Source organism: Lutzomyia longipalpis, chromosome 2 (genome assembly GCF_024334085.1).
Source record: "Lutzomyia longipalpis isolate SR_M1_2022 chromosome 2, ASM2433408v1".
In the NCBI taxonomy this organism is placed as follows: Eukaryota; Metazoa; Arthropoda; class Insecta; order Diptera; family Psychodidae; genus Lutzomyia; species Lutzomyia longipalpis.
In genome coordinates this window covers 11,756,392-11,777,512 of record NC_074708.1, presented here as the reverse complement: position 1 = coordinate 11,777,512, position 21,121 = coordinate 11,756,392, and the positions used below count along the sequence as shown (strand labels likewise).

Sequence of the window (21,121 nt, the reverse complement as noted above, 5' to 3'; positions counted from 1 at the left end):
AAAAGAAAAACCCTCTTCCATCTCACTCTCACATGCTTTTTCCTCATCATATTTTCGCACAAGCGGGTGTCTCGCGGGGAGCGGGAAAGTGTCTATTTTTGAGAAATGAATGAAATAAAAAAGAAAAAAACCAGCAGGGAAAATCAATATATTTTCAAATATTCTACCATTAGCAACATCTGTCAAGGTGATGGGGTATTATATAGTAAAAAAAATCATAATACAAAATAAATTGAAAAATTTATAATAGGCTTTAGCATGCTCTTGATGATTATGATTCTTTTGTTACAGTAAGGTTAAGTGAATACTTAGCAAATTTTATTTATACCTTGAATATTTTATAAAATGTATTTGAGAAATAAATGTTTAACACTCGGAGGACCGGGCAATTTTCACTTACGCGGAGGATGAAATTGGACAGAATGACCAACGGTTTTTTTTTCAAATATTTCAAGGAAATATGGAAGATTGCATTTGCAAAATAACTATGCGTGCATATTTTATTCAATTAATGGGGGGATTTATTGCGCTTCGCGCAAATTTTGGATAAAAAAATATTATAATGGAAGATTGAAATCGATAGACAATCTGAAATATTGGTTTTTATGGGTGCGCTGAAACCACTTATCAATCTCAAAAGAAAACAATTTATGGAGGCTACCTGAAGGGTTTTTTTTAGATTAATCCTTGTATTTGCTTATTTTAAGTATTGAATTTTCCGGAGTTTTTATGTAAAAAAAAGTAAACAACACTTTGACATTTGTGCAAAAGAGTATTTCGACGTGCCCGAAGATTATGAACCATATTCCTATCTTTTAAGACAGGAGTATGGTTAATAATCATCGGGCGCGTCGATTTTTTTTCGAAAAAAAAACCGTTGGTCACGGTGACCATTTTCATCCTCCGCGTATATTTTCGACTTTGACCTTTATTATCTTTTAAAAAGCAAAATATTTTCCGGATTTTCTTTAGCCTAACTTAAAGTAATTGAAATTCCCTACACATAGACGTGGTACTTATCACGATAGGTTCAATACATTTTAATCTATGACGATTTAAAAACTCGAAATGGACACGGTGTCCACATAAATCCTCTAAGTGTTAAAAAAAACTATCTCTGTGTATAGTCCCTGAAGAAGGTATAATATTTTATGTCTACACGCCAAGGGGTGTTTATCTGAGAGAAAATATTCGGATCTTCGGAAATATTCAAATGATTCGCAAAAAGGAATCAAAATAATCGGCAGATTAAGGAGCAAAAGCTTTCAAAGTAAACTGAATTCAAGCTTAAAAAAATACTGAATTAAAGCCGAAAAAAATTATTCAAAATTTAGTCCTAAAGAAGCAGAAATTTAGGAGAAAAGGTTTTTGAAAGGTTCTTAATTTAAGTCTAGAAAGCAATGAAATTAAACCGAAAAAGTTTTTCAGTCCTAAAGAGGTTCAGATTAAATAAAAAGAGCTTTGAAGAAGTTTTCTTAATTCAAGATTGAAAAGTACTAAATTCAAGCTGAAAATTTCATACTGGTTCTAGTACTAAAAAGGTTCAGATTTTAGGACAAAAATCTTTAAAAACATCTGCATCGAAGCCCAAGCAGTACTAAATTCAACCCTGAAAAGTACTAAATTCAATCCAAGAAAATAATAAATTAAGACCTAAGATATAGTACTAATTTTTTTCAGAAGTTGAAAGGGTTTTTTAGATGAAGGAAATATTAGGATTTACCAATCTTCGGATGATTCGCTGAATTAAATCAAAATATTCGGCAGATAAACACCCCTTGCTACACGCTGCTTGGAGGGATGGCGTAGAAAAAGGCTCAGACAGATGCTTAGTAATTTATTACAAAGGTCAGTATTAGTTTTTTTTTCTTATCAATTCTTGGATTTCATCATTTCACACAATTAAGCTCGATATGCTGTTTGTAGTCACAAAGTACTAAAATAAATTTATTAACAAATTAATTAATTTTTTCATTCAATTTTCATAGAAAATAAGTTAATTACATGTAAACTTTACGGTGTAATAAATGTATTGTTGATGCAAATCGATATAGATTTGAGAGTTTTTTTTTAATAGGATGTCCAGGAGGATACGCTGAAGTCACACTTTATTCTTTCTTCATAGGATTTAGCGTAGTATCTTCCGTCCTATGGACGCTAACCTATTCCGTGTTAAAAAAAGTTAAGAAATTGATTTGCTTCTGTCATTGTAATTTAAAAGTTTGATCGTTTTTTATTTATGGCAAATGCTATAAAATATTCCATTAAAAAATCATTTATTGTTTTTGTGAGACGAGGCTCTGCATAACAATTTTATAGCAACTGAGACGTGTCTAACACGAGAATAGATCAAGAATTTTATAGTAACCAATCACATCGTAGAATAGAAGCCTTAGGTATTACCATTCGATTATATTACTACCTTTTTCTTAAAAATAAAATAGAATTTCTTAATAGATTACGTGTAGTAAATTATTAAGGAAAACTTTTCTAAATAATAGCATTGCAAAATAAATTGGATTAATTTTGAAATAAATAAAATGAGGCGTCAAATTACGCACCCCAAAGGTTAAGTTCCGATCAAATGACATCAGCTTCCATTTTAGCAAAATTTTTAAAATAAAAAAAAAAACCTCCGTGATCTTTTAGAGAAAAAATATTACAGCTAAAAGCCACGGAAGGTCTCCTTTGGGTTGCCCCTTAAACCCTTTTTGTAAATACGAAGGGTTGCGCGTTTTTTGCCTGCATTGGCTCTTTCTCAAAAAAAAATAATATCTTTTGAACCTTTTGGATTTTTTTTTTGAAAACACACAAAAAATCTTTTCTACTTCCTTCAAAAAGGGTTAATATTCCCAGAGGGAGAAATCCCTTTTCTTCAACCCTGTAATGTGCCACAAGAAGAAGCCTTCGTCTGGGAGGAAAGAATGAAATTGTAAAAAAAGGGATTGAAATGCTTTAAAAAAAAAACACTAAAAAATAAAATTATCTTCTATCTCACTTTGACGATCAAATTTTTCCTCATATCTTGTTTGGTAGGTATATAAAACCACCCAAAAATCTTCCCCTCTGCTTCGGAGTTTTTTTTTTTATTTCCTTCCCTTTGAACTCCGAAGGGTGAAATCTCCCACACAATGTTGGGTGAAAAAAAATGATGGATGTGTGAGTGTGAGAGCGAGAGGGTAAAATGCAGGCGGCAAGGGAGGGATGATGATGAAAAATGTAAAATAGAGAACCCCGCGTGGAAAAAAAGGCGAACCCAACCTATTTTGGCTGCACCCCAAACCCAAAGTTTTTGGTATGTAGTTGAAAAAAAAAGCAAAAATCAATAAAATACGCTCATTTTTTGCCCTTCTTTTTTTCCTCGTCTTTCATACCATTTTATTTTCTGTGACGATGATGATGACTAAAAAGTTCAAGGGATCGTCTCTTTAGGGCTGAAGGGTTCAAAAAGAATCACACACAACCCGGGGAAATTGAGATGAGTCGACACAATGTTAAATGTTACTTAAGAGTTCAACTGTATATTACCAAAATTTCTCTACAATTTTTTTTCACAATTCCTTTCCTTCGGGGTGAGAAGCTATGGGGCAAAATGAAGAAAAAAAAAAGCGAAATTTGCGACCTAATGAAAGACCCCGGAGCAAAGGGGTTGTGAACTTCTTTTCATCATTTTGGAATTTCATCCATCTTTTAAAGGGATGATTTTTAAAAGTCCCTCTTTCTCACGGAAAAAATGTTCGTTACGCGAAAATTTTTGATACTTGAGTATTTTGAGACGACAATTTAGCCAAAATTGCCCTTTCACGATTAAAATCCAACAGAATTCACCCTTTATCCCCTTTTTTTTGTCCCTTTTTTCCAGCTGTCTCTCGTCCTTTTTTAAATGCCTCACAAAATTGCATTTTTAAATGGCTCAAAAATTGCATGCAAGCTCATACCAGAGAGAAGTCCAAGCAGTGAGGATTACGTTTAATGCCCTTTTGATGCCAATCGATGAAAGTTCAATAACCAAGGAGATGATGGTGTATTTTGCATCCCTTCGTGGTGCCCTCAAAAAGGACACACACACCCTTAGAAATATACTCGACGACGATGACGCTCCCTTTCCAACCTACGGCGTGCATAATTCATTGAGATGCACATGTAAATATGTTGGTTGCAAGTGCATACCCCATTGTCCTGGAGATGATGTCCCATACAAAAGAATTGAGAGTGTTGCAAATCACACATTTTATTTTCCAATACTACCTATTGCCTGTAGGGCAGATGGAGGTGTCATTCATGCACAGCTATAACCTACCTGAAGACTCACAAAAACCACACGATCTCCCTTTATTAATGGGAAGGGAACTTATTCACTCATAGGGACTTTTGGGACCTTCAGGAGATCCCAAGAAGACATTTGACCCCGAATTCCTTGACGATTATTTTCTCACAGTTATTTTATTCCTAATCGATTTATTGAAAAAAATATTGAACATAATTTGAAAAATGTTTTTTTTTTTTGAATTTTTGAGAAAATTCTTTTTTTTTAACAAAGTGTTCCAGATATGACAAAGACGTGTCTTGAAGATTTCAATACTTTGTCAAATTCGTTTTTCTGATTAATTCTTGATCTTTTTTGCATAAAGTCCTGAAAAAAAAACCCTCAAACTTAGATTGAATGAGATCTTATTACAGATTGAAATCCTTTAAAAGGACTTTCAAATTGTGGTACAATTTTTTGTCAAAATCGTATTATGATCTTTTTTATCAGATTTGAAGTCTTAGCATAGATGCATAGATAGAGTTTTTTTTGCAAAGTATCAGGTGCCTACCTCTATAAGTTCTGTAGATATAAGGATCCTCATCTCGGTTCAATATGGTTTTATAATTTAGATTAGGTTTTAGATTTTCCCCAACACTTTTTTTAATTGGATTAGCAAGGTCTAGCACTCTTTTTGTGGGAATGACTTCGTAATAATCAAAAAAATAAAATGTAGGTAATTAAATAATTAAGAATAGACCAAGAAATAAAATAAAAAAAGGAAATGTTTTACAATGTGTCGAAAAATTAATTATACAGAATGAAGTAAAAATCTTAACCAGGAAAATTCGTCAAAAATGATCAATTTTGTCTTTGATTCAATCAATTTTCATGGCGAATAAAATCCGTTATTATAGGAGGATTATTATGAGTTCAAAATCTGAATGATACGATCTTTTCAATTAAATCTCTTCTCTTCTGGTTTATATGTTTTTCTTACACTCGCTTGTGAGTTCCCTATACTATTTAGATTCACATACATTCAGGCGCACTTAAAATAATTTTTAAAAAATATCAGTTAATTTTTTTAATTAGCCTTGAAGTGAAAGGAAGGAAAAAAAGAAATGAATTATAGAATTTCCTTATTGGATAAGGTAAGAAGAAATAGGACTTTTTTTCATAGAAATTAGAACTTTCTTAATATCTTAAAGCGAATAATACCTTTCAAGGCGAACTGCTTTGGTAATTCTATCCAAAAATCAACATTTCTTGTTCTTTTTGGCGGATTTTTTTTGATAAATTACCGAGACTTGTAAAAGAAAAGAATAAAACAGACATAGTGAAATATAGTTTAATCTACTTCTTGAACTACAAATAGTATCATTTTCATCAAGTCTTTCTGCCATATGTGATATTGACTGTCTTTACTTTACATTTCCAGTTTTGGGAATTTTGCCAAAGACATTTTATGCTTACAATGTTCTGTGAAGATCGTGCTTTTTATGTGGACATTTTTCAAAAACTATCAACTTATTTTAATTGATCATGACAAAAAATAAGCGTGTTTAGTATGAAGTTTCCAGTTATAACCGCCCGATGAGCATAAAAAAAACAGATGGCTATATAAGATAGAGTTTAGCATTTCGTCTTAAATAGTTTAGCTTTTTATGCGGTGATTTCAGTAACAAATCATTATTCCGCGAGATAAGATGTTTGTACTGGAAGTGATTTTAGGATTAATTTTGTGTATTGGAGCTTTGCTGTGGTGGTGGCAAAGATCAGCAAGGCTCTACTGGGAGAAGAATGGAGTGTCCTATATCGATGGACCTCCCTTCATTGGTGCTTTGAAGGATTCCATGATGTTCAAGAAGAGCTTTGGAGAGCTTTTCTTGGATATTTACAATCACGAGAAGTTTAAAGACGATCCTGTGACGGGAGTTTATTTCTTCCACAAACCAAGCTTGGTTATTCGTCATCCTGAATTGATCAAAAATATCCTTGTGAAGGATTTTCCAAATTTTATAGATAGGTATTGTTTTTGTTCTTTTTGCTCAATGATTAATTTGCTTGTATCTCTTATTCTGAATGTCTTACTATTGAGTGAAATTTATTAAAATCTGAGAAAAATCCTTAAAATTAATTAAAAGTTCAGTGAATTGTGTAAATTATTCTTCTCTTTTTGAATCCTTCAGTCACAGAAGAAGGACTTAATCATAATCACTTGAAATAAAGACTTAAAACAAGTCCACCTTAATGTAATTAAATAGCCATTAATTCACGTAGAATTCCCCTTAAGATTTGCTTATCTTATTTTATTAATCTACAGTGATAGTGTTTTTGTAGCGACGTTATTTATTATATTTTTTACAGAGGCGTGAACTCTGACCCACACGATGATGGTATTGGCAGAGATAATCTATTTTCAGTGAAAGGTCAACGATGGAAAACTATTCGAACTAAATTATCACCTGTCTTTACAACCGGAAAACTTAAGAATCTCTTCCTTCTGATGATGGATGTAAGCAAAACCTTAGAACGAAAACTTCAAACTGAAATTGGGGATATACCAAAAGAATATGAAATGAAGGAATTCGCTTCATATTTCTCAACAGACACAATATCAATTTGTGCCTTTGGCGTTCAAGCTAATAGTCTTCTTAATCCAAATGCTGAATTTCATAAGAATGCTAAGATAGCATTTGACTTTAAGCTGAAACGAGCTTTTCAATTTTGTACGTGTTTTTTCTTCCCGGAGTTGGCAATGTTTTTGCGCTTTGCCTTCTTCTCACGTGAGACTAATGAATTCTTGAGATCTTCGATTAATTACGTGATGGATGAGCGTGTGAAGAGTGGGGAGAAGCGCAATGATTTGATCGATGTCCTCATTGCGATGAAAGAAGAAGATTCTGAGTTATTCAAAGGAGACACCCTTGTAGCTCAAGCTGCTGTCTTTCTCCTTGCTGGACATGAGACGTCTTCATCAGCTACGGCATTTGCTCTATATGAATTGGCACGACATCCAGAAGTTCAAGAGAAGGTTAGGAAGGAGATTGAGGATTATATCAAGAAGTATGGTTCTATTCAATATGAAACTATCAATGAAATGGATTATCTTAACAGTGTAGTTCAAGGTTGGTTCTCATCTTTAAAGATTTGATTGGAAATTAAAAAAAAATTTTTTTTACAGAAACCCTACGATTGTACCCTAGTTTACCATTTTTGGATAGAATTTGCGCCCCAGCCGATGGATCAGACTCCTACTCCTTGGAACCCTATCACAGCTTTTCAATTCCAAGAGGAATGCCAGTCTACATCCCGCATGTTTCCATCCAGAGAGACCCCAAATTCTACCCAAATCCTCTACAGTTCATTCCTGAAAGATTTAGTTCAGAAAATCGCGATTCAATCAATCAGTACGCCTTTCTTTCATTTGGAATTGGACCACGGAACTGTATCGGATCGAGATTCGGTTATTTACAAGTGAAGTTAGCTCTCATCACGATTCTACGTTACTATAGAGTGGAAGCTACCGAAAGGACCCCCAAATCAATTGAATTTGCCAAGAAATCTCTATTTGTTCACTCAAAGGAGCCACTCTATATGAATTTAACAAGAATTTAAAATATTTTTCCAGCTTCCTGGTGAATTTACATTGTTGTGGACTTATCGCATTTAAAGACCTTTAATCTCTCATAAATGTCTCTCAAAATGTAGTGTGATAGCACATAATTATTTAACTGGTTTTAGGTTTGTTTGATTTTAATAAACACAACAAATGGAAATAAAAATAAAATATTCACATAAGGAAATCTTCTATTTGTATTTCATTATTTTAATTTTCTTATCATAAGATCATATATTAGTTTTAGCAATTCTTATATTACACAAAAAAATACATTACTTTGATTACATAATTTACTTTTGCTTTAGAAGATTGAATAGAGAGAACAAAATGTTTTTAAAATTCTTTTTAAGGTTAATTTCCTTGAAAGGTGGTGTTTTTCATTTTCTTATGTTACTTCAACAAAATTTTAAAAAAAGCTTCATTGAACAATGTGCAAAAGCTGTATAGTCATTGGTCAATTTTAGAATATAAATACAGCATAAAAATCCAGATAAGCACAACTTATAAAAAAACGAAAAGATATCAGTGCAAAAATATATAAGCAGAACAATCTTTTCTTACTATGTATGTACATAATTTTGATAGAAAAAATAAACATTATGTATATTCAGAGCTTTTTGTGTGTTTTAGTGTGAAGGTCAAATGATCATTAATTCAACATTCGGTGTAGTCTCTCAAAAATTTTGCAAAGACTTTCAGTCGCAAATAAATCTTACTCGCGTTAAGATGGCTGTGCTTGAAGTGATTTCGGGATTAATTCTGTGCATTAGTGCCTTGATCTGGTGGTGGCAGAGATCAGCAAGGCTCTACTGGGAGAAGAATGGAGTGTCCTATATCGAAGGACCTCCCTTTATTGGCGCGTTGAAGGATTCCATGACGTTCAGAAAAAGCTTTGGGGAGCTTTTCTTGGAGATCTATAATCATGAAAAGTTTAAAGACGATCCTGTGACTGGAGTCTACTTTTTCCATAAACCAAGCTTGGTTATTCGTCATCCTGAATTGATCAAAAATATCCTTGTGAAGGACTTTTCAAATTTTGTCGATAGGTATGTTTTAATGTTTTTTTTTTGTAGTTTATGTAATTAATTGATAACATTTGTGAAAAGTCGTAACCTTGAATGCGAATAATTTTGTACAACATAATTGATGAACATATGTATATCAGTGCTCGTGTTTATAAAGTCGATGACTGTGTGTTGTTTTGTTTTATTTACATACATTTTACATAATTTAAATACATGTTATAAAATAGCGGTTTGCTGAATTTTAATGAATTATTTTATGGCTGAATACTAACTAGAAAAAAATCAGTTCCTGATTTTCTATAATTACCTTCGTAAAGTTCAAAGATCATCTAACTAGAGAAATTTTCTTTTAGGCCCGTGAATTCTGATCCTTATGACGATGGAATTGGCAGGGATAATTTATTTTCGGTAAAAGGTCTTCGTTGGAAAACCATTCGAGCTAAAGTTTCACCCGTCTTCACAACTGGAAAGCTCAAGAACCTTTTCCTTCTCTTGGTGGATGTTACGAAAATATTGGAGCAAAAGCTTCAAACAGAAATTGGAGATGAACCAAAAGAATACGAAATGAAGGAATTTGCATCATTCTTTACGACAGATACAATTGCCTTGTGTGCCTTTGGGGTACAGGCAAACAGTCTCTTGAATCCCAAAGCCGATTTCCACATTAACGTTAAAAGAACATTTGACTTTAATTGGAAGAGAGGTTTTCAGTTTGCTTCATGCTTTTTCCTCCCAGAACTTGCTACATTGTTTCGTTTTGCATTCTTCTCGAAAGAAACTAATGAATTTATAAGATCTTCAATTAACTATGTTATGGAAGAGCGTATTAAGAGTGGAACAAAGCGCAATGATCTCATTGATGCTCTTATTTCCATGAAAGAGGAAGATTCTGAGCTCTTCAAAGGAGACACTCTCGTGGCTCAAGCTGCTATTTTCCTGGTTGCTGGCTACGAAACTGCCTCATCTGCTACGTCTTTTGCTTTGTACGAATTGGCACGGCATCCAGAAATTCAAGAGAAGGTCAGGAAGGAAATTAAGGAATACATGGAGAAATACGGATCTGTCCAATATGAAACTATACATGAAATGGAATATTTGCATTGCGTGGTCCAAGGTTAGATTATGATAAAAAATTAACAAAAAGTTATGTTAGAGTTTACCTTGATATTTAATTTGCAGAAACTCTTCGCTTGTACCCATCTCTGCCATTTTTGGATCGAGTTTGCTCACCACCCGATGATGAAGAGAATTACTCTCTGGAGCCCTATCATACCTTTGCAATTCCAAAGGGAATGCCCGTCTACATTCCCCTCATTGCCATTCAAAGAGACGAAAAGTACTTTCTGAATCCAGAAGAATTTATTCCTGAGAGATTTAGCCCAGAAAATCGAGACTCCATCAACCAATACAGCTACTTATCGTTTGGTATTGGACCACGGAATTGTATCGGATCGAGATTTGGGTATTTGCAGGTGAAACTGGCTCTCATCACTATTCTTAATAACTACAGAGTTGAAGCTACAGAGAGGACCCCCAAAACAATTGAATTTGATAAGAAAGCTCTCGTTGTGCATTCTCAGGAACCACTTTATATGAACTTAACCAGATTAAGTCAGGCTTAAATATCAAGTCTTTCATTTGAAGTTAATCCCGAAGGAAATCATATCCTTAACATATGATATATTTTTATTCACAAAATATGTTTTCTTTAAACCTTTTTTTATAATTTTTTTGGAGGAATTCTATATTATTCTGTATTAATGTTGTACAGAAATTCTATAAGTTGAAAATAAATACTGATTTGTAGGATCAAAGTTTGTACCCGCCAATGGCATAACCCCATATTGCCGGCATTCCCCTATTTTCCGAGACAGAATACACTCTATGTGGGTCTCCTCTCTAGGGCCGGGCCCTCTAGTGGTGGAATACATAGCGGGTCGCTAAGTGATTAGAGTCAGTTCTTTGTAGGACGTGGAAGGGTGAACACGCGTTTGTGAAATGCTCGTCGACTCAGGGGCGTTTCCACCACTAGATGACCGGAAAGCGGGAACTGACTCCAGCCCAAAGCACTTCTGAGAATATTTCCCTTACACATTAACAAAAAGATTAGTATATGGATGGTATTCTTAAAACTTTTACTAAAACGAAAAAAAATTAAAGCTTTTATTTATGAATGGTTACAATTGGAAGGTGAGGTTAATACTGAAATTATGTAATTTCAATTTATTTTTTAAGATCAAAACTGTGTCATATATACGCTCACAAGCTCCCAAATTTACGTAGTTCCCTTGTTAAGTATTCCTCTGTAAAAAATTAAAGGACTCATAATTAGTAGTCTACAAAGTCGTTTTGCAAAAAAAATCTGACGTAGATTCAGCAAAAATTTAATAACGTGTATAATGCTTACTTTTAATTAAAGCACATAACCATATAAAAGTCGTTCTGAATTCAAATTGTTTTAAATAAATTAGCAAATAAAATAAAGCTGCTAACTATTGGTCAACGAGATGAGCACAAAGAATTTCACGAACCTTACAGTTCAAGATTATTCTTCTGCGAGATAAGATGTTTACTCTTCAAGTGATTTTGGGATTAATTTTGAGCTTCGGAGCCTTGATCTGGTGGTGGCAGAGATCAGCAAGACTCTACTGGGAGAAGAATGGAGTGTCCTACATTCCAGGACCTCCCTTCATTGGTGCCCTGAAAGATTGCTTAACGTTCAGGAAGAGCTTTGGAGAGCTTTTAATGAATATCTATAATCATGAAAAGTTTAAAGACGATCCTGTGACTGGAGTTTATTTCTTCCACAAACCATGCTTGGTTATTCGTCATCCTGAATTGATCAAAAATATCCTCGTGAAGGATTTCGCTAATTTCGTTGACAGGTATGCTTTTATGTTTTTCTTAGCAGTTTAAGTGTTAACATGATACGATCGCTATTTTAAATCTCTATTATTTTGGATACGGTGTTAAAAAATAATGAGGGTTTTCTTAGATATACCATGAACCAAAAAGACCGTGCAATTTTTTAAGCTATCCATATTTAGCCCTTCTTAATTCTTGATGTATTCATTATTTATATATAAAATTCTTACAGAACTATGAGCTCGGATCCACTCGTTGATAGAATTGGTACGGATAATTTGTTTGCGGTGAAAGGTTTACGTTGGAAAATCATTCGGAATAAAATTTCACCCATCTTTACAACTGGAAACTTAAAGAATCTCTTCCTTCTCATGGTGGATGTAACGAAAATCTTGGAACAAAAGCTCCAAACAGAAATTGGAGATGAATCAAAAGAATACGAAATGAAGGAATTTGCATCATTCTTCACAACGGACACAATTGCTCTGTGTGCCTTTGGAGTACAGGCAAACAGTCTCCTCAATCCTAAGGCCGATTTTCATAAGAATGTTAAGAATGCATTCGATTTCGCATTGAAGAGAGTTTTTCAATTTACTTCGTGCTTTTTCCTCCAAGAAATTGCTAAGTTTTTCCGTTTTCAATTTCTTTCGAAGGAAACTAATGAATTCTTGAGATCCTCAATTAATTACGTGATGGATGAGCGTATGAAGAGTGGGAAGAAGCGTAATGATTTGATCGATGTCCTCATTGCAATGAGAGAGGAAGATTCAGAGCTGTTCAAAGGCGACACTCTTGTAGCTCAAGCTGCTATTTTTCTAGTTGCCGGATATGAAACATCGTCTTCTGCAATATCTTATGCATTGTTCGAATTAGCTCGACATCCAGAAATTCAAGAGAAGGTCAGGAAGGAAATTAAGGAATACATGGAGAAATACGGATCTGTCCAATATGAAACTATACATGAAATGGATTATTTGCATTGCATTGTTCAAGGTTAACTGGTGTTGAAAGTTTGTTGAAAGCTCAAGTAGAATTTATCTTAACATTTTTTTTTCCAGAAATTCTCCGTTTGTATCCACCTCTCCCATTCTTAGATCGAGTTTGCTCACCACCAGATGGTAAAGAGAATTACTCCCTGGAGCCCTATCATACCTTTGCAATTCCAAAGGGAATGCCCGTCTACATTCCCCTCATTGCCATACAAAGAGACGAAAAGTACTTCCCGAATCCAGAAGAATTTATTCCTGAAAGATTTAGCCCAGAGAATCGAGACTCCATCGATCAGTATACCTTCCTGGCTTTTGGGCTAGGACCACGGAATTGTCTCGGATTAAGATTTGGGTACTTTACGGTGAAATTAGCCCTCATTACGATTCTTCGCAACTACAGGATAGAAGTTACCGACAGAACCCCAAAGATTATTAAATTTCAAAAGAAAGCTCTCGCTCTTATTTCAGAAGATCCACTTTACATGAATCTAACAAAATTAAGGTAAAGTTTTTTTTTATAATAAAAAAATCAATTTTAATTGGGATCTTAAAGTGAACTTTATTATAGATTTTTGTTGAATTAATTAACTTGCATATTATGTACCAAATATTTACAAAATATATTTTTCAGGGCTTTTTTTAAAGTATTATGGTTAGATGTTATAATATTTTTTACCTTATAAATAAAAACTACTTGGTGGAATTATGTTTTTGATTTTTTTATACATAAAAAATAAAAGTTCGTTAAAATTTCCCATTTCAAGAGCGTTGACTCTTAGCTCGATTATCTACAGTCTCGCTCATGAAAAATAAACACAAGACTAAATGTATTCAACAAAATAATTTGACGTCTAGTTAGTAGAGTCATCTTTGTGGCACCCTGTGCGGTTGCCACGAAAGTTTTGAAATTTTGTGTAGTCAGTGAGAAAATTGGTAATTTCTCTCACTCTTTTCATTAACAACCGTCAAGAAGGCCAGATGCAATATCCCTTTGGTGTATAAATTTTCTCTGGCTTTTAAGCGAAACATTGTTTTCTATTTTTTTATTTTTTGAAAACGAAGATTGATGGAGATAAATTGAAGAATTATTGTAAGTCAGTTTTAATGTCAATTTCCCACGTGAGATAATCAATATTTAAGTGATTATCTTACGCCCTCTAATACATATTTTGTAGATGTAAATTAAACTGCGTGGATTTCCATTTTTTATCTTTAGCTTTTAATAGGAATTATCTTATATAATGAACACTTTTTTGAAAAAAAAAACAATTTTTTAATTATTTTTTGCTATAATAAATATTTTTATGAGGAAGAATTTTTTTAATCTTTTTATTTTTTTTTTCTCGGAAATACCCAGGTGTGTGCTTGTTACAACTTAATGTTAAACTATACAACTAAACCTCATAAACATATAAAAAATTGTTTTGAATTAAAATTTTTTAAAAATTAATTAAAAGAAAAATAAGATAACTTCAGGATTCTTACAGGCCAATACAGCTGTACGTATCTTGCAGTTGAATATCATTCCTTTCCGCGTTAAGATGGTCGTGCTTGAAGTTATTTCGGGATTAATTCTGTGCATTGGCGCCTTGATCTGGTGGTGGCAGAGATCAGCAAGACTCTACTGGGAGAAGAATGGAGTGTCCTACATTCCAGGACCTCCCTTCATTGGTGCCCTGAAAGATTGCTTAACGTTCAGGAAGAGCTTTGGAGAGCTTTATTGGATATCTATAATCATGAAAAGTTTAAAGACGATTCTGTGACTGGAGTTTATTTCTTCCACAAACCATGCTTGGTTGTTCGTCATCCTGAGTTGATCAAAAATATCCTTGTGAAGGATTTCGCTAATTTCGTTGACAGGTATGGTATTATATTTTTCTTAGCAGTTTATGTAATTAAGTTAATTTTACATATTTTACATAATTTAATTAGACGATGGAATAGCGGTTTGCCGAGTTTTATTGAATTAGTTAATGACTGATTACTAACTAGAAAAAAAATCAATCCCTGATTTTCTATAATTAAATTACCTTCGTAAAGTTCAAAGATCATAAAACTAAAGAAATTTTCTTTTAGGCCTGCGAATTCTGATCCACACGAAGATATAATTGGTACAGATAATTTATTTGCGGTTAAGGGTCTCCGTTGGAAAACCATTCGAGCTAAAGTTTCACCGGTATTTACAGCTGGAAAGCTGAAGAATTTCTTCCTCCTTTTGGTGGATATTACAAAAATCTTGGAACAAAAGCTCCAAAAAGAAATTGGAGATGAATCAAAAGAATACGAAATGAAGGAATTTGTATCATTCTTCACAACAGATACAATCGCCTTGTATGCCTTTGGAGTACAGGCAAATAGTCTCCTGAATCCCAGAGCTGAATTTCACATTAATGTTAAAAGAACATTCGATTTTAATTGGAAGAGAGCTTTTCAGTTTGCTTCGTGCTTTTTCCTCCCAGAACTTGCTACATTGTTTCGTTTTGCATTCTTCTCGAAGGAAACTAATGAATTCTTGAGATCTTCGATTAATTTTGTAATGGAAGAGCGTATGAAGAGTGGGAAGAAGCGTAATGATCTCATTGATGCTCTCATTGCTATGAGGGAGGAAGATTCTGAGCTCTTCAAAGGAGACACTCTTGTGGCACAAGCTGCTGTTTTTCTTCTTGCCGGCTATGAAACATCCTCATCTGCTACGTGCTTTGCTTTATACGCATTAGCTCGACATCCAGAAGTTCAAGAAAAACTCAGGAAGGAAATTAAGGAATACATGAAGAAATACGGGTCTGTTCAATATGAAACTATCCATGAAATGAATTACTTGCAATGCGTCGTTCAAGGTTAGTTTTTTGATAAAAGTCAACAAAATTTGAAGTTTTGAATTAGAATTTACCTTGATATTTAATTTGCAGAAGCTCTTCGCATGTACCCACCCCTGCCATTTTTGGATCGTGTTTGTTCCCCACCGGATGGAGGAGAGTATTATTCTCTGGAGCCCTATCATAGCTTTGCAATTCCAAAAGGAATGCCCATCTATATTCCCCACATTGCCATACAAAGAGACGAAAAGTTCTTCCCGAACCCAGAAGAATTTATTCCTGAAAGATTTAGCCCAGAGAATCGAGACTCCATCAATCAGTATACCTTCCTGGCTTTTGGGCTAGGACCACGGAATTGTATCGGATTGAGATTTGGGTATTTGCAGGCGAAACTGGCTCTCATCACGATTCTTAATAACTACAGAGTTGAAGCTACAGAGAGGACCCCCAAAACAATTGAATTTGATAAGAAAGCTCTCGTTGTGCACTCTAAGGAGCCACTTTTTATGAACCTAACCAGGTTAAGTCAGGATTAATTATTAAGTCTTTCTTTTGGAGTAAATTCCTAAGGAAAACTATATTGTGGGGATATAGGTGATGGGTGAGAAAGAGACGGATGTATAATAAATAAAGGAAATAAAGGCAGAGGGAATTAATTATTAGTATAAAACAGGAGGTCATGGGCTCATTATGATCAACATTTTTGGTGTTTTTATTATTCACAAAATATGATTTTAATTTTAAAACTTTTTTTTTCAATAAAATTTTTTTAAGAACTTTATTATCTCTATTAATGTTGTACAGAAGTTCTTTTCAATTAATTGGAGATTAATATTCATTAATAGGCATTGTAAGTATGGATGACATTTTTAAACTTTTTACTAAATCGAAAGTGTAGTATTGGAGCCTTGCAATTTCCTGGTACTCGGGCTCTTAGTAAATCTCATGAGTTTGTCTTCAAAATACCCTTTTATTTATTTTTTCATACTTGACAACCCCCAGGGAAAGAAATTTTAAAGCTCTATTTGGTTTATTAGGAATCATAATTGAGGAGATTAAAGGCTACAAGAGATGGATGAGAAATTTCTCGTCTATCTGTTGTAGCCTTTAAGGTTAACAGTGAAATAATTTTAATATTTTTGAACACTATTTACATACATACATATATGTATATTTTTTGAACATCTACATGATTTTTCTGACAAGTTTTTAATTGACGTGGAATATAAATTTCGAAAACTCTGCAATATAAAATGTTAATAGGCTTTCTTTTCGTAGTTTCTTTAATAAGTATTTCCCTGCGTAAGAAAAAAAAATAAAGAACTCATAATTAGTTGCTAGCAAAGTAATTCTTGCCAAAAAAATCTGACGTAGATTCAGCATGTGCATAATGCTTACTCTTAATTAAAGCACATAACCATATAAAAGTCGTTATGAATTCAAATTGCTTTAAATTAATTAGCAAATAAAATAAAGCTACTAACTATTCTTCAACGAGGTGAGCCTGAGCACAAAGAATTTTACGGAACTTACAGTTCAAGATTATCCTTCTGCGAGGTAAGATGTTTGCGCTTCAAGTAATTTTGGGATTAATTCTGTGCATTGGAGCTTTGCTGTGGTGGTGGCAGAGATCAGCAAGGCTCTACTGGGAGAAGAATGGAGTGTCCTACATTCCAGGACCTCCCTTCATTGGTGCCCTGAAAGATTGCTTAACGTTCAGGAAGAGCATTGGAGAGCTTCTCTTAGACATCTATAATCATGAAAAGTTTAAAGACGATCCTGTGACTGGAGTTTATTTCTTCCATGAACCAATATTGGTTATTCGTCATCCTGAGTTGATCAAAAATATCCTTGTGAAGGATTTTCCAAATTTTATGGACAGGTATGGTTTTCATTATGATTTTTTCATGGATTGTAAGAAAGTACGGTGTAAGCGGGAACGGTTTACGACCTCAAGCACTTTCTCGAAACAATGTCATATGCGACCTATCAGTCGAGTCAGATGCGTTACAAAGATCGTTGTTTGCCTACACTGCATTATTAGTGTAATTGCTTTTTGTGACAAAGTTTTCCAGCTCAGTTTACCTGATGAGTAAGGACATTGTTTGAGGAACTACTTAAGGTCGTAAACCGTACCTTTCCACACCATACATTACAACCTGAATGAAATCTGAACACATAAGGAATTAAATGTAAAAAGAGTTTTTTTTTAAAAACTTCAACTAGATCGTTTTCAATAGCACTTTTCACAGGTTTATTTCAACTCGAAAACCTTCTGATTGTTGCTTTCAGAGGCGTAAATGGTGATACATATCATGATTTAATAGCCACGGATAACCTATTTGTTGTAAAAGGTCATCGTTGGCAAACAATTCGGAATAAACTTTCACCTGTCTTTACAACTGGAAAGCTCAAGAATCTCTTCCTTCTCATGGTGAATGTAACAAAAATCTTGGAACAAAAACTCGAAACAGAAATTGGAGATCAATCAAAAGAATACGAAATGAAGGAATTTGCATCATTCTTTTCAACGGACACAATTGCTCTGTGTGCCTTTGGAGTACAGGCAAACAGTCTTCTGAATCCCAAAGCCGATTTTCATATGAGCGTTAAGAGAATATTTAATCTTAACTTAAAGCGAATAATTGTGAAAACTGCTTGCTTTTTCTTCCCAAAGTTGGCAACATTGTTTCGTTTTGCACTCTTCTCGAAAGAAACTAATGAATTTCTAAGATCTTCTGTTAACTGTGTTATGGAGGAGCGTATTAAGAGTGGATCAAAGCGGAATGATCTAATTGATGCTCTTATTGCTATGAGGGAGGAAGATTCTGATCTCTTCAAAGGAGACACTCTTGTGGCTCAAGCTGCTGCTTTTATTATTGCCGGTTATGAATCATCTTCATCCGCGATAGCTTTTGCATTATACGAATTGGCACAAAACCAAGAAATCCAAGAAAAACTCAGGAAGGAAATAAAGTCTTATATAGAAAAGTATGAATCTATTCAATATGAGACCGTGCATGAGATGAAATACTTGCATTGCGTTGTTCAAGGTATGTAAATTTCAGGTTAAAAGAATTGATTTTTAGACTGGTTCTTAAACTATCTTCTTGCAGAAATCTTTCGATTGTACCCTAGCTTGCCATTTTTGGAAAGAATTTGTACACCAACTGATGGAAAAAGTACTTACTCTCTAGAACCGTACCATAAGTTTGCAGTTCCTAGTGGAATGTCTGTTTACATCCCTCTTTTGGCCATTCATCGAGATCCTAATTATTTCCCAGATCCAATGAAATTCATCCCTGAAAGATTTGATTCAACATCGTGGGATTTAGCACATCAAAATGCCTTCATGGCTTTCGGTCTAGGACCAAGAAGTTGCATTGGATCGAGATTTGGGTATTTGCAGGTGAAATTGGCTCTCATAACCATCTTACGCAATTATCTGGTAGAAGCCTCAGAGAGGACCCCAAAGACAATAAAACTGGATAAGAAAGCAATAGTGATTCGCTCTCAAGAACCACTTTATTTGAATCTAATTAGAATTTAAGATTTTGTTTTTTTTTTTTTCTAAGCAGTTTTGAAGCCTTTAAAATAGACATGTTCCTGTACTTCTCATTGTTTTTCATTGCAATGAACTTGATAAAAAAACCTTCAGATTTTCTTTTTCAACGAGTAATTGTTATGATTCATAAACTTAATTTCCTTTAATAATTTTTTTAGTTATTAAAATTTCTATAAAGATATAATTCTTATGTTTTATTTTTTAACTCATTATGTCTAGAGGCAGGAATGTTGTAAACAGGATCGCACAAATCTAACAATTTTAAAAAGAAGACCCTATAGAAACCTTAAAGTTTCATTCAATATAGAAAAAAATTTTTTTTTGATTTTTGTTTTCCCTTTTTCTAAACTAGTCAAAAAAAATTTAATGAAATAAAACTGTCCGATACACTAGCTTGAATATGGATCTGAATAAATTATTATTATTGAAATAAAACTAAAGAACTTCTCTTTACTAACATTATGTAATGATCAATAAAAAAAATAATATTTTTTGTCGGAACAATAAAAGAATACTTGGTGTTGGCCACGAAGTGGAACACCAACTAATTATCATTGTAATTAAGATTGAGAAATGAAAGAAAGTTAGGAATCAATCACGTGTTGGTTTCTTATCAATGACTGATTTTTATTAGTTGGTATACCACAATCGTGGCATACCAAGTATTGTAATCATCGGAAAAACCGACCACCTCAGATCGGGCTCAAACTTGGTATGAGCACGTTTTAGACTTCCCACATTACAAAAATGGTGGTGGAAAATTTTTGATCCGGCCGGCCGGCCTGCCGTTGGTCCCCATTTTGCCTTATAGCTCGAGAACGGTAACAGATAGAGACTTCCGGTTTGAAGTTTTCTATAGAAATGTGGGTGTAAAATTTCATTTTTTCGCATTTTCAAAATCCAAGATGGCCGCCGTCCGCCATTTTGAAATACCGTCAACCACTTCCCTTGCAGCTAGAGATCTGAAATTTTAGTATGTTGTAGAGCTCAGTGAGATGTTTTCATCAACAAATCATACTTGAAAATCGGTCAAGCGGTTTAGCAAATATGGCGGCCTAAAGCAAAAAGTGTTTTTTCGATATATCTCGAGAACGGCTTGACCGATTTTGACCATCTTGGTATCAAATGAAAGGTTTCGATAAGCCCTACAATTGTCTAGAACATTCCAAGTTCCAATAACATCCGCAAGAGGCGCTAAAAACAAAAACAAAAATTGCCTAACTTTAAGGGGCAATATCTCCGAATCCCCATTATAGATTTCCTTCAAATTTTGATATGTTGTAGCCTGACTCAATATCTTTCACCAGTCCGAAAATGAAGAAAATCTATGTCGCCGTTTAGAAGATATGGCCATTTGAAAAATTCTTGAATTTGAAAAGTTCTAAGAGCCATATCTCTTGAACGGATTGTCCGATTTCGCTCAATTTGGTATCAAATTAAAGGTTTTGCAATTCTCTACAACTTTCTAGAACATCAGAAACCTCTAGAACCATTCATTTAGGACGAAAAGTGCAAAAAACTGTTTTGGTAGAACAAAAAACCGCCATTTTGTGTTCTGGAGGTGACCTTGAAAAGTATCCAAATATATGTCAGATTATAGCCTATTTGAATACCTTTCCAAAACTAGTCAAGAAATTTCTGTATGTGCAATAGAACTTGAGATATAACCATTTTTGTCTTTCGAATTGATGAATTTCATAAAAAAAAATCACCTTTGCCTACTAATACTACTTAAAAATTAAATTACAACGCATAGACTGACCCATCCGCGTTGTGGTATACCAACTCTTATAACTGGACGCGTTATGACTGATTTTTATTGCTTCTTTATTCAAAGTATATATTTATATACATACAAGGAAAAGCTCAAAAGCTTAAAACAAAAAGATAAACTTAAAGCACATACATATTTACATATGGTGTAATTATCAATGAAAGTTAACTCACTACATACAACAATAATCTATATCAACATAAATTTCTATGTACA

The 21,121-nt window shown here is 33.8% G+C and overlaps 4 protein-coding genes across 4 annotated transcripts; all 4 read left to right on the top strand.

Annotated features, from left to right (window-relative positions):
* The first annotated feature begins 5,751 nt into the window (after positions 1-5,751).
* LOC129790697 (cytochrome P450 6g1-like) lies at positions 5,752-8,429 on the top strand. Its single transcript, XM_055828364.1, has 3 exons — positions 5,752-6,275; positions 6,617-7,377; positions 7,434-8,429. Exons 1-3 carry the CDS (start codon positions 5,956-5,958, stop codon positions 7,865-7,867), a joined length of 1,515 nt encoding a protein of 504 aa, XP_055684339.1. The 5' UTR covers positions 5,752-5,955; the 3' UTR covers positions 7,868-8,429.
* A 159-nt stretch (positions 8,430-8,588) lies between these two features.
* LOC129789204 (uncharacterized) lies at positions 8,589-14,408 on the top strand. The gene is made up of 7 exons (XM_055825853.1): positions 8,589-8,917; positions 9,250-10,010; positions 10,076-10,516; positions 11,478-11,781; positions 11,994-12,754; positions 12,820-13,252; positions 14,238-14,408. The coding sequence occupies exons 1-7, from the start codon at positions 8,598-8,600 to the stop codon at positions 14,266-14,268; spliced, it is 3,051 nt and encodes a 1,016-aa protein (XP_055681828.1). The 5' UTR covers positions 8,589-8,597; the 3' UTR covers positions 14,269-14,408.
* On the top strand, positions 14,306-16,341 carry LOC129789203 (probable cytochrome P450 6g2; the record flags this gene model as incomplete). The annotated part of the gene is made up of 3 exons (XM_055825852.1): positions 14,306-14,610; positions 14,827-15,587; positions 15,660-16,341. Coding segments are annotated over 3 exons (1,509 nt in total), but the record flags the coding sequence as incomplete, so codon positions are not given.
* A 787-nt stretch (positions 16,342-17,128) lies between these two features.
* LOC129789202 (probable cytochrome P450 6g2) lies at positions 17,129-19,116 on the top strand. Its single transcript, XM_055825851.1, has 4 exons — positions 17,129-17,448; positions 17,859-18,132; positions 18,244-18,619; positions 18,683-19,116. Exons 1-4 carry the CDS (start codon positions 17,129-17,131, stop codon positions 19,114-19,116), a joined length of 1,404 nt encoding a protein of 467 aa, XP_055681826.1.
* The last annotated feature ends 2,005 nt before the right edge of the window (positions 19,117-21,121 follow it).

Excerpts from the sequence above, each read along its gene's own strand:
- LOC129790697 (XM_055828364.1), top strand. The coding sequence starts at position 5,956 with ATGTTTGTACTGGAAGTGATTTTAGGATTAATTTTGTGTATTGGAGCT. Across the intron at positions 6,276-6,616 it reads TTTCCAAATTTTATAGATAG|AGGCGTGAACTCTGACCCAC; the intron begins GTATTGTTTTTG and ends TATTTTTTACAG. Across the intron at positions 7,378-7,433 it reads TCTTAACAGTGTAGTTCAAG|AAACCCTACGATTGTACCCT; the intron begins GTTGGTTCTCAT and ends TTTTTTTTACAG.
- LOC129789204 (XM_055825853.1), top strand. The coding sequence starts at position 8,598 with ATGGCTGTGCTTGAAGTGATTTCGGGATTAATTCTGTGCATTAGTGCC. Across the intron at positions 10,011-10,075 it reads TTTGCATTGCGTGGTCCAAG|AAACTCTTCGCTTGTACCCA; the intron begins GTTAGATTATGA and ends TTTAATTTGCAG. Across the intron at positions 12,755-12,819 it reads TTTGCATTGCATTGTTCAAG|AAATTCTCCGTTTGTATCCA; the intron begins GTTAACTGGTGT and ends TTTTTTTTCCAG.
- LOC129789202 (XM_055825851.1), top strand. The coding sequence starts at position 17,129 with ATGTTTGCGCTTCAAGTAATTTTGGGATTAATTCTGTGCATTGGAGCT. Across the intron at positions 17,449-17,858 it reads TTTCCAAATTTTATGGACAG|AGGCGTAAATGGTGATACAT; the intron begins GTATGGTTTTCA and ends TGTTGCTTTCAG. Across the intron at positions 18,620-18,682 it reads CTTGCATTGCGTTGTTCAAG|AAATCTTTCGATTGTACCCT; the intron begins GTATGTAAATTT and ends ATCTTCTTGCAG.